The sequence below is a fragment of the Bombina bombina genome, chromosome 6 (assembly GCF_027579735.1).
Source record: "Bombina bombina isolate aBomBom1 chromosome 6, aBomBom1.pri, whole genome shotgun sequence".
Classification (NCBI taxonomy): Eukaryota; Metazoa; Chordata; class Amphibia; order Anura; family Bombinatoridae; genus Bombina; species Bombina bombina.
Window position 1 is genome coordinate 40,010,018 of NC_069504.1, and position 13,068 is coordinate 40,023,085.

General features: G+C 38.5%; 1 protein-coding gene across 1 annotated transcript in view; it reads left to right on the forward strand.

The window, feature by feature from the left end:
• Positions 1-12,219, forward strand: part of LOC128664954 (carboxypeptidase A2) — a 37,675-nt gene extending 25,456 nt beyond the window's left edge. Inside the window, exons 8-11 of the mRNA XM_053719744.1 lie at positions 2,175-2,265; positions 7,711-7,910; positions 9,383-9,467; positions 11,945-12,219. Of these exons, the coding sequence (XP_053575719.1) occupies positions 2,175-2,265; positions 7,711-7,910; positions 9,383-9,467; positions 11,945-12,132 (564 nt within the window). The 3' untranslated portion in view covers positions 12,133-12,219. The remainder of the gene's footprint in view (positions 1-2,174; positions 2,266-7,710; positions 7,911-9,382; positions 9,468-11,944) is intronic.
• Positions 12,220-13,068: the final 849 nt, after the last annotated feature.

Below are 13,068 nucleotides of genomic sequence, written 5' to 3' on the forward strand. Positions count from 1 at the left end.
ATCTCTCTCTCTCTGTACCATACAACCTGTCTACTCTTGATCTCTCTCACTGTACCATACAACCTGTCTACTCTATATCTCTCCCATTGTGCAACACAACCTGTCTACTCCATATCTCTCTCTGTACCACACAACCTGTCTGCTTCATATCTCTCTCTGTACCACACAACCTGTCTACTCCATATCTCTCTCACTGTACCATACAACCTGTCTACTCCATATCTCTCTCTGTACCATACAACCTGTCTACTCCATCAGGCCCATTTATCAAGCTCCGTACGGAGCTTGAAGGGCCGTGTTTCTGGCGAGTCTTCAGACTCGCCAGAAACACAACTTATGAAGCAGCAGTCTAAAGACTGCTGCTTCATAACCCTGTCCGCCTGCTCTGAGCAGGCGGACAGGAATCGCCGGAAATCAACCCGATCGAATACGATCGGGTTGATTGACACCTCCCTGCTGGCGGCCAATTGGCCGCGAGTCAGCAGGGGGCAGCGTTGCACCAGCAGCTCTTGTGAGCTGCTGGTGCAATGTTAAATGCGGAGAGCGTATTGCTCTCCGCATTTAGCGAGGTCTTGCGGCCCTGATCCGCAGTGTCGGATCAGGTCCGCAAGCCCTTTGATAAATGGGCCCCATAATCTCTCTCTCTGTACCATACAACCTGTCTACTCCATATCTCTCTCTCTGTACCACACAACCTATCTACTCCATATCTCTCTCTCTGTACCATACAACCTGTCTACTCCATATCTCTCCCATTGTGCCACACAACCTGTCTACTCCATATCTCTCTCACTGTACCATACAACCTGTCTACTCCATATCTCTCTCACTGTACCATACAACCTGTCTACTCCATATCTCTCTCTCTGTACCATACAACCTGTCTACTCCATATCTCTCTCTCTGTACCATACAACCTGTCTACTCCATATCTCTCTCACTGTACCATACAACCTGTCTACTCCATATCTCTCTCTCTCTGTACCATACAACCTGTCTACTCCATATATCTCTCTCTGTACCATACAACCTGTCTACTCCATATCTCTCTCACTGTACCATACAACCTGTCTACTCCATATCTCTCTCTCTGTACCATACAACCTGTCTACTCCATATCTCTCTCTCTGTACCATACAACCTGTCTACTCCATATCTCTCTCACTGTACCATACAATCTGTCTGCTCCATATCTCTCCCATTGTGCCACACAACCTGTCTACTCCATATCTCTCTCACTGTACCATACAACCTGTGTACTCCATATCTCTCTCACTGTGCCATACAACCTGTCAACTCTATGTCTCTCCCATTGTGCCACACAACCTGTCTACTCCATATCTTTGTCACTGCACCATACAACCTGTCTAATCCATATATCTCCCATTATACCATACAACCTGTCTGCTCCATATCTCTCCCATTGTGCCACACAACCTATCTACTCCATATCTCTCTCACTGTACCATACAACCTGTCTACTCCATATCTCACCCATCGTGCCACACAACCTGTCTACTCCATATCTCTCCCATTGTGCCACACAACCTGTCTACTCCATATCTCTCTCACTGTACCATACAAACTGTCTACTCCATAGCTCTCTCTCTGTACCATACAACCTGTCTACTCCATATCGCTCTCTCTGTACCATACAACCTTTCTACTTCTAATCTCTCTCACTGTACCATACAACCTGTCTACTCCATATCTCTCTCTCTGTACCATACAACATGTCTACTGAATATCTCTCTCTCTCTGTGCCATACAACCTGTCTACTCCATATCTCTCTCACTGTACCATACAACCAGTCTACTCGATATATCTCTCACTGTACCATACAACCTGTCTGCTCCATATCTCTCTCTCTGTACCATACAACCTGTCTACTCCATATCTGTCCCATTGTACTATACAACCTGTCTACTTAATATCTCTATCTTTGTACCATACAACCTGTCTACTCCATATCTGCTAAACATTCTCTGGTATTTTGGGCAAGTTCTTCTCTGAATGTACAGGTAGTGACAAGGTTAACCTCTGGTTGCACATTAACAAGCCTGCACCATAAGGACTCCCAAGTTGTACCATCAGCTTGTATCTGTCTATATTTATTTTTTGAGCATTATTCTCTTTATAGGTTTACATGAAATATTGCTTTATGTTTCCACAGGACCGTATGTGGCGTAAAACTCGTTCAGTTAACTCTGGCAGTAGGTGTTATGGTGTAGATCCTAACAGAAATTGGGATGCAGGATTTGGAGGTAATTATTTGTGTTTGAGCTCCTTTCTAATTGAATGATAACTGGCCTATATTCACCAACAGTGGAGAGAGTTAATCAATATTCTCCAGATCTATGCTGATTTTTAAGGAACTGGATTACTAAATAGGTCTTCATACTTTGATAAAAATGCTTTAGATTTAACTGTGGTATTCTATTGAAATGTTGAAAAGTTTAAAACAGTGCACACATTACATACATACAGACAGGCACATACATATACATACATACATACATACATACAGACAGACAGACTGAGAGGCACATACACATATATACATACATACATACATACTGTACAGACAGGCACATACATATACATACATACATACATACAGACAGACACATACATATACATACATACATACATACAGACAGGCACATACATATACATACATACATACATACAGACAGACAGACTGAGAGGCACATACACATATATACATACATACATACTGTACAGACAGGCACATATGTACGCACATACATACAGACAGACAGACAAACAGACAGACAGAGAGGCACATACACATATATACAGACAAACAGGCACATACTCATACATACAAACAGACAGACCGACAGAGAGGCACATACACATATATACAGACAAACAGGCACATACTCATACATACAGACAGACAGGCACATATGTACGCACATACATACAGACAGACAGACAGACAAACAGACAGACAGAGAGGCACATACACATATATACAGACAAACAGGCACATACAGACAGGCATATACACATAAATGCATACATAGATACATACATACAGACAGGCACATACACATATATACAGACAAACAGGCACATACTCATACATACAGACAGACAGAAAGACAAACAGACAGACAGAGAGGCACAAACAAAAAAGTTGGGACAGGGGCAATTTAGGACTAATAGCGATGTGACAAGTTGAAATAAGAAGGTGATGTGAAACTGGTGAGGCAATTGTCTAGTCAGGGTATATAAGGAGCCTCCAAAAAAAGTCTAGTCCTTTAAGAGCAAGAACGGGTTGAGGCTCGCCAATGTGCCAACAGATGCGTCCTCAAATAATCCAACACTTTGAGAACAACATTCCCCAATGATAAATCAATAGGATTTTGGGCATTTCACCTTCTACAGAGCACTTTATAATTAAAAGATTCAAGGAATTCTGACAAATCTCGGTGCGTAAAGGGCAAGGCCGAAAACCACTTCTAAATGCGCGTGATCTCCAATTCCTCAGACATCACTGTCTCAAAAAACGTTATGAGTCTGTAATGGATTTCCTGACATGGGCTCGGGAATACTTTGGTAAACCTTTGTCAGTGAACACAATGTGCCGCTGCATCCACATATGCAAATTAAGGTTTTATACTATGCAAAGCAGAAGCCATACATCAACACTGTCCAGAAGCGCTGCCAACTTCTCTGTGCTCGGTCATATCTGAGATGGACAGTAGCACTGTTTTGTGGTCCGACAAGTCAACATTTCAAATAGTTTTTTGAAAAAAAAAAAAACAGCCGTCATGTTCTCTGGGCCAAAGAGTTAAAGGACTATCCAAGCTGTTCTCAGCGTCAAGTCCAAAAGCCAGCGTCTGTCATGGTATGGTGGTGTTCCAGTGCTCATGACATAGGTAACTTGCACATTTGTGAGGACACCATTAATGCAAAAACAGTTGTATACATTTTGAAGAAACATATGCTTCCATCCAGACGTCATCTTTTCCAGGGACGTCCCTGCATTTTCCAGTAGAACAACACCCAACCACATTCTGCCTGGATTACAGCGCATGGTTGCATAAGCAGAGAGTGCGGGTGCTAGCATGGCCTGCTTGCAGTCCTGACCTGTCTCTGATTGAGAATGTGTGGCGCTTTATGAAGCACAAAATAAATTAACGAAGGCACAGTTGCGCAGCTGAAAATTCTGCTTGCTAAACTTAACCAACTGGTGTCTTCAGTGCTTAAACACTTAAAGGGACAGTCAAGTCCAAAATAAACTTTCATAATTCAAATATGGCATGTCATTTTCATGTCAACTTTCCAATTTACTTTTATCACCAATTTTGCTTTGTTCTCTTGGTATTCTTAGTTGAAAGTTAAACCTAGGAGGTTCATATGCTAATTTCTTAGACCTTGAAGGCCACCTCTTATCTGACAGTTTTTCACCACTAGAGGGCATTAGTTCATGTGTTTCATATAGATAACATTGCGCTCATGCACGCAAAGTTACCTAGGAGTAACCACTGATTGGCTAAAATGCAAGTCTGTCAAAAGAACTGAAATAAGAGGGCAGTTTGCAGAGGCTTAGATACAAGGTAATTACAGAGGAAAATGTGTATTATTATATACTTTAAAAAAACTCAGGCGAAACAGCCGTCAGGTGTGAGTCTGAATAATCTGTCTGCACTTTAATTTTGTTATGATTTGATCACATTAGTATCCATCTGTATAAGACTGTAGCCCTTGAACCTTTTTGTGAGAATAATTGTGGTAATGCATTCTGTGAGAGTATTTATTTATTTATTTATAAAATATTTTACCAGAAAGGATACATTGAGATTTCTCTCGTTTTCAAGTATGTCCTGGGTCCACAAAACATTGCATTGATACAATAGGGTACAATAAAATACAAAAACAATAATAATACACAATATATGCAAAAATTAACATAGAACAGGTAGGAAATATTTAATCAACCATGACAGGTGCATTCTGTTTTGAGATATGTAGAGAGGGATCTCTTAAAGGATATTAGGCTTGGGGAAGGTTTGAAAGTGTGCGGGAGGTCGTTCCATAATTGTGGTGCTCTGTAGGAAAAGGAGGATCGAGCTGCTTTCTTTTTGTATCGAGGCAAGCTAAATAATGTGCTGGTACTGGATCGGAGGTTACAGGAGGTGGGAATAGCCGGGGAGAGCATTCTGCTCAGGTAGGGTGGGAGCTTCCCAGAAAGGCTCTTAAACACAAGGCAAGAAAGATGGAGGGTGCGTCTGGATTCCAGCGACAGCCAGTTTAGTTCTTTTAGCATGTCACAATGGTGGGTCCTGTAGTTACATTGTAGCACAAAACAGCAGAACAAGTTATACAGTGTATTAAGTTTATTAAGGTAAGTTTGCGGTGCAGGTGCATATACTACATCCCCATAATCAATGATTGGCATCAGCATTTGCTGTACAATCTTGTCCTTTACTGTAGGACTGTGGCAGGATTTGTTTCTGTGCAGGGCACCTAGTTTTGGATAGAGTTTAGATGCAAGTTGTTCTATGTGGAGGCCAAAAGATAGATTGGGGTCTAACAACATACCCAAGTATTTGAAAGAGTGGACTGCGGTCAGTGTGCAATTTGATTTTGTTTTGATGCATAGATGGAAATTTTGTAGTTTGTGTAATTTAGATACCATTCCAAAGATCATTGTGACAGTTTTGTCAGTGTTTAGGAAGAGTTTGTTTTTTGAGATCCACTTTTCTACCTCTGTGAACTGGTCTTGGAGCACTGCCTCAAGCTGCGGCAGATCGGAATTGTTTGCATAGATTACCGTGTCGTCTGCGTACATGTGTACAGTTGAGTATTTGCAGACATTAGGCAGATCATTTATAAATAATGTGAATAGTAGGGGGACGAGAATGGAACACCACACGTGACTGAGAGAGGGAGGGAGTCACTGTTAGAAATGGAGACATATTGTGATCGATCCGATACATATGATCGAAACCAGGTTAGCGGACGATCACCAATACCTGAGTTTTTTTTTTAGCAGTAGTATGTCGTGGTCTACTGTGTCAAAGGCCTTTGCAAAATCAAGGAAAATAGCTCCAATTAGGTTTCCTTGTTCCATGCCAGTTTTGATGTTGTTGCAAACTTTTAGGAGGGCAGTTGTAGTGGAGTGATTCGGGCGAAAACCTGATTGATCAGGGGTCAGATAGTTAGATTGTTGGTAATACTCACATAATTGCGTATGGACGCATTTTTCTAAAGTTATTTTTCAGTTGCTGTCTAGCTGCAGGTTAAAAAAAAATAAAAAATGAAGAAATAAACTGCAGTCAATCAGCATCAACAGTGCTGAGGTCATGAACTCTTTTACTGTGATATCATGAGATTTCACCTAAAGGGACATTATACACTCATTTTTTCTTTGCATAAATGTTTTGTAGATGATCTATTTATGTAGCCCCTAAAGTTTTTTTTTTTAAATGTATAGTTTTGCTTATTTTTAAATAACATTGCTCTGATTTTCAGACTCCTAACCAAGCCCCAAAGTTTTATGAGAATACCGTCAGATACCTTCTCCAGCTTGCTCCTGTTTGTGTAAGGGGTCTTTTCATATGCAAAAGAAGGGGGAGGGAGGCGTGTCTTATTTCCTACTTGCAGTGGGCTTTACAGCTGCCTTTTCAACAGAGCTAAACTGAGAGCTTCTAAGTAAGTTTTTAAACAGTTTTATACTGGATTTTTATATCAGTATCTGTGCATCCTATTCTTTATAATAGTGTCTATTGCATGCAGTTATATGATAATGAGTGTATACTGTCCCTTTAACTCTCATGAGATTTCATAGTAAACTTCCTTAAACTAAATAGGGAAATATCATGAGTGTGCACGAGGCTCACTCCCTTGCCTGTCCCAGGACAGACATACTGAGTTGCTGCTTAAAGTCCTTTAAAATGGGATGTGGCTACTGAGGAACTTTTGAGGTAAAATATCTTCCTTTTTTACATAGAGATGTTCAGCTGATATTTTCTATTCAGCTTTTTACAGCTATGCTGCATCACTTTCAAGTGTTTCAAAATTTGGGTATCATGGCCCTTTAACCAATGAACTCAGCCCTGCTGCCCAGCTGAGTATTATGCACAGGGCAATACCCACTATAGGACCACTCATACTTTCTGCTTTTGAAAAAGGCGAATCGAGAGCCGATAAACATGATCCATATTTTGAGATTTAATATGGGAAGTACATTGTAAACACCATTTGAAGCACTTTGGCAATTATTATTATCGGTTATTTGTAGAGCGCCAACAGATTTCGCAGCGCTAGCAATACACTTGCTGCTGAAAGATATGCATTTGATGCATGAATTATAGCTTATAAAGTGCATGCAACCCACTAGTCATACTGCTGTAGGCTGCATATGTAAGCTGCACATGTTTCAGGCTCTACCACTGATGTAATACAACATCACATGCACCCAGCATACCGTGGTATTGGCATTAGATTGCATGTGTATAAAGCTAGCAAGTGTTCTGCAATAACGCTGTACATTTAAACTACCACTAGAATGTTATATGAGCGCAGGTAAGTCAGTTTGTCAGATACACAAATAGCCCATATGTAGCAGGGAGATCCTGAAATCTGATTTCCTCAGGCATGAGGTCTGACCTAAACCATACATAAACCCTCGTACTGCTAGTTCCACTGATGTCAGGTTTCCTTGTGCACAGGGCCAGGAGCCAGCAGTGATCCGTGCTCTGACACTTACCGTGGGCCCAGAGCAGAGTCTGAAGTTGAGGTTAAAGCTGTTGCAGACTTTATCAGAGCACATGGAAGGATCAAGGGCTTCATTAGCATCCACAGCTACTCCCAGTATCTCCTCATCCCCTACGGATACAAGTGCACAAACCCTGCTGACTACACTGAGCTGGTGAGTATTTGTCTTGCAGCTTCACAAATGACTTCTGGACACACTCCTTTAGATGCTTTTACATTCTACATTCTAGTGTAAGAATTCCTTCCCTATATTGTCAGAGCCCTTTATTTTTAAACAAATTATGTTATTTTCCTATGTGTTTAACACCTGCAAAGGTAGTGCTCCTGACCCCTCCAGATGAGGGTAGAGCTGGTGAGCCAATCAGTAGCTGGCATGCATCTGTATGCTTCAGTCTCTGAATGTATCTTCATCTGGAGCAGAATGAGGGTATCCTAGGAGTACAACTTTACATTTAAACCTTTTGAAGGAGTTAAAGGGACACTGAACCCCAATTTTTTTTTTCATTATTCAGATAGAGCATGCAATTTTAAACAACTTTCTAATTTACTCCTATTAGCACATTTTATTCATTCTCTTAGTATCTTTATTTAAAAAGCAAGAATGTAAGTTTGGATGCCGGTCCATTTTTGGTGAACAACCTGGGTTGTTCTTGCTGATTGGTGGATTAATTTAACCGACCAATAAACAAGTGCTGTCCAGAGTTCTGAGCCAAGTAAATTAGAAAGTTGCTTAAAATTGCATGCTCTATCTGAATCACGAAATATGGGTTCAGTGTCCCTTTAGGCGCATAGTAAAAGAAGGGAAATTGTTTAAAAATGAAATGGAGCGCTTTAGGAAGCTAATAATTCAATACAATCAAAGCAAACTATAACTATATTTAAAGAAACTATAAATATTAGTATCAAATTAGTGCTAGTTGAAATATTCTGCATATTCTAAAAATTTAAAGAGACATTAAAGTCAGAATTAAACTTTCATGGTTTAGGTATTCTTGTTCTCTTGATATTCTTTTTTGAAGAGCAAACCCCAGGTAGGCTCAGTTGCTGCATGTGTCTTTCACACTCATTGTAGTAGTATTTGTAACAATGTATAACACTGTTACAAATATTATTTCAAACACTGCTGCTAAATGCACCTGCACATTCCTGTGCCTACCTAGGTTTACTGTTCAAAAAGAACAAAGCAAATGTAATTAGCAACATCACAGTGTTGTGCCAGGCTTTGGTAATACAGGACTGACTAGAAAGAAACATTCAAAGCAGTATCTTAAAACTAAAGGGATATTGTATTGAGGAATTTTCTATCATCCATTTAAACATGTTAACTAGATTTGCCTGAAAGGTTGTGACATATAATCTGTTTACATTTAATATGCAAAAATAAACCTAAATGATAAAGTAATTAGAAACACAATTTTTGTAACCTAAGTTTTCACAATGCAGCATTTGCAGGTTAAAGAATGTACTTTTTGGTCTCTCTAGGGAGCGTGGTACAAAGCACAAATTTACACAAATGGAAGAGGAGTTTTATATCCTTTTAAGTATATGCCGCTAGTTTATAGAATATAGAAATGTGTACCCGCATCATCTCTGTTTTATCTCTGATCGTTTCCCTTCTCTTTCTAGATGAACGTGGGCAGAGCAGCAACAAGCTCTCTGAGCTCCTTGTACGGCACAAAGTACACTGTTGGTACTATCTGCACCACCATCTGTAAGTGCTTATATCAGATTTGCTTTCAGCCTTCTAAGATTTTTGCACTTTTTAATAAGAGAATTATAAATTAAGAACAAAAAGAACACCTTACAAAACTTACAAAAAGTGATTGGAAGGGACAAGAGTGTCAAAGTAAAATGCCCTATAAAATCAGAACATTTTATTTTTCTATTTGAATGTCTGATTAGCTGAAAGGTATTTCCTGCTAATGTTTATTGGCTGATAAGTACTTCCTGCTAATGTTCATTGGCCTATAAGTACTTCCTGTTAAGGCACATTAGCTGAGAGGTACTTCCCACTAATACTCATTTGCTGATAGATACTTCATTTTTACGATAAGTACTTCTTGTTAATTCTAATTGGTTGATTGGTACTTCCTGATAATGCTCATTGGCTGATAGATGACTATTTGTCAGCCATTTAGCATTAGCAGCAAGTTCCTAAAAACCAATGATCATTAGTACTTATTTGATTCATATGAATGATAGGCATTTTTGGAGCCCCTTTATGTACAGTACATAAATACTATACTCCAACCTGCTGATGTCAAATATATCAGTTATGTCAAGGTGTGATGAATACAGATGCGGCATCACCTTGAAAATTAGGTTCAACACATTTTAACCATTTTAGTAGCTCCAATTTCCCTTTCGCTCCTTTTTTTAATTTTCATTATATATATTATTATAATTATATTTTTTCTCCCATTTTGATCTCAGATAACATTTTAGGTTTCCTAAAGGATAACAGCCAATTCTACTATATTTCCACAGATATGTTAAACAGTCACTTGGGCATCATTTCATACATTTATCAAGTTAGATTTTTATTAGTATTTGGCACAAGATATGTGTTTCAAACTTTTGTTCCAGTTGGACATTTCTTAGGTACAGAAAGAATTCTGATAGACTGTAAAGAGGTTTACATTTTTCTTCATATTAAGATTGGTTGCTGATTACAGTGCCATATCTAGTAAATGTTGCTCCTCATAGACATGCATAGACAAGTACATGTAACACATTGAACCCATTCAGTTAATGGCATGACTGCAGAAGAATGTTAAATCAAATACAGGATTCATAGAATTGGGAATTTAGTATCAGTAGGACTCATTTTACCCTTAGCAGTTATGCCCATGTATGAAGATCCACAAGGTCACCAGATTCTCCTGTATCCTAAATGATACATGCGAATCTTACACATAAACAATTTGGTGCGTCTGCCCTTGCTGTCATATTTTCTTACATTCTGTTTGAAAACCAGGAAATGTGATGTCATTTGTTAGATATTGCCCCCTTAATTACCTTGCCTCAATATGTTTTGATCTCTAATTTTAAACAGTGACAATAGCACACTGTTAAGATTATTGTCAAGTAAAGCCATTAGAGTTCTCCCCAAGATTGTATATTACTGGCAGGGAAGGTAAATTTAAGGTTAGTTCAAAGTATAATGTATATAATAAACAATAAAATATACTATCTAGTATACCTGAAGAGTCTTCTATGATTGAGGGCATATGTTTTGAAAAAGTTGAACTTTAGATGTCATATTGAGTTTAGAGACAAAGAAATATATTTATCAATAAGTTCAAAATCTTAACTCCATAATAAACTGAGCAAATATAACTGAAAGTGATTCACATTAAATGGAACACAATTACAAAAAAAAGCCACCAACAAATATAATAAAGACATAATAGGGCAGCATTACTGATAGAAACATTGACATATATGGGCACATGACAAGAGCTAACAAATACCACTCAAGGTGTAACATGCAAAAAAGTGAAATAGTGATTTACATGTAGACAGTTTTTCTGTGAACTAAAGGTTTGAACTGTTCTCCAATCAGTGCTCTCCCCTTAAGGCACTTTTATTGTTGCTAGAGCACTGATTGGAGAACAGTTCAAACCTTTAGCTTACAGAAAAACTGACTTTTGAAGTGGGCGATGCAGTGCGGGGTATTAGAATTTCATATCTATATTAAAAAGTAAGTTATAGCGCAACTTCATTACAAGTGTTGAATTAAACTCCATCTAAAATATCACTAATATTCCAGATCTGATTTTATACAGGGGAGAGTTTACCATCACTTTAAGGACTCTACACAGGAGATTAGTGTATTGCTTTGCTCTAACCCAGTCAATAAGGACGGTATCATTCGTCACACAGAGAGCAAGCAACTCCAGTTTTGTTTGCGGTTTCTTGTCGCTGGCAAACGTAACATAGTTATAATTTTCAATATTGCAGTTTTTTAAGGCTTTTTATTATTTTTATTTTTGTTATTTTTTATATATTATTTTTTATAGTTTATACATCATATAAATACAAATTTATAATAAGGAAAAATGAATAGAATTATTTATTTTATATATATATTTAGTAAACTTGATATGATAATCATCTTATATTTGTCTTAACATGGTCTTATTATCAAATATTTTACATATTGTATGATTTGTATTTTAAATGTAGACCAATCTAGTGGTGGAAGTATAGACTGGACCTATGATCTGGGAATCAAGTACTCCTTTGCCTTTGAGCTACGTGACACTGGGCGCTATGGTTTTCTGCTTCCAACCACTCAGATCCTGCCCACAGCTCAGGAAACTTGGCTGGGCTTAAAGAAGATCGTGGAGCACATCCGAGACAACCCCTACTAAAAACAAACAAGACCAAAGTGTGCAGTGTATGTTCTAAACCTTTGTATTTCTATGGCAAGAGCCTAATAAAGAACAAAGTCAATCATATTTTGCTTCCCATGGACCTTGTCTGTGGTTAGAATGGACTCTTATTTTTATAAAGTAAATTCAATACAATATCATAACAATAAAACACTTCTTTGAAATATTATATATAATATGTAAAGAAAATAATGCATCAGAGCATTTCTTTATTGTGCTATTGCATGTCTATACCTATGTGTTTAATCCTCACCATTGCTTAACTCTGGAACAGCAACGCACTACTGGTTTGTAGCTCAAGATGGCTGCTGAGCCAATCAGGGGCAGCTTATGTGTGTACCCACAAGTCACTGGCTGTGTTCAGCTCATGATCAACAGTGTATTACCCATCTGAAGCTGACTTTAACTCTTTGTTTAAGCTCAGGAGCGTCCAATCTGGAACACTATATGGCAGCAGTTTTGCATGAATGTTATCTTTTTGCAAGAACACTTAATGGCAGCACTATTTCCGGCCATGTATTACTCCAGACACCTATCTATTTAATATCTTTTCAACAAAGAATACCAGGACAACGAAGCAAATGTAACAATATCAATATAGAAATAAATTGTAAAGTTTTTAAAAAGTGTATGCTCTGTCTGAATCACAAAATAATGTGTGGGTTCCATATCCTTTAAAACAAAGTGAACAAACAACATTCTTGTCACTGCTTTTTGCCAGTGTCTCAAAGATCTGCCTATTGCCAGACCGGCCGCCTGAGCACATGAAAATAGATCAAGTATCGCTTAACAGGACAGGGAGGCAAAACAAACAGTATTTGGGATCCAATGTAATTCTAGACCTTAAAATGTAGATGCATCAAAGGGCCCGATTGTCTAAAGCTCTCTGGTCTAGCAAGATTATGTAAGAAAGTA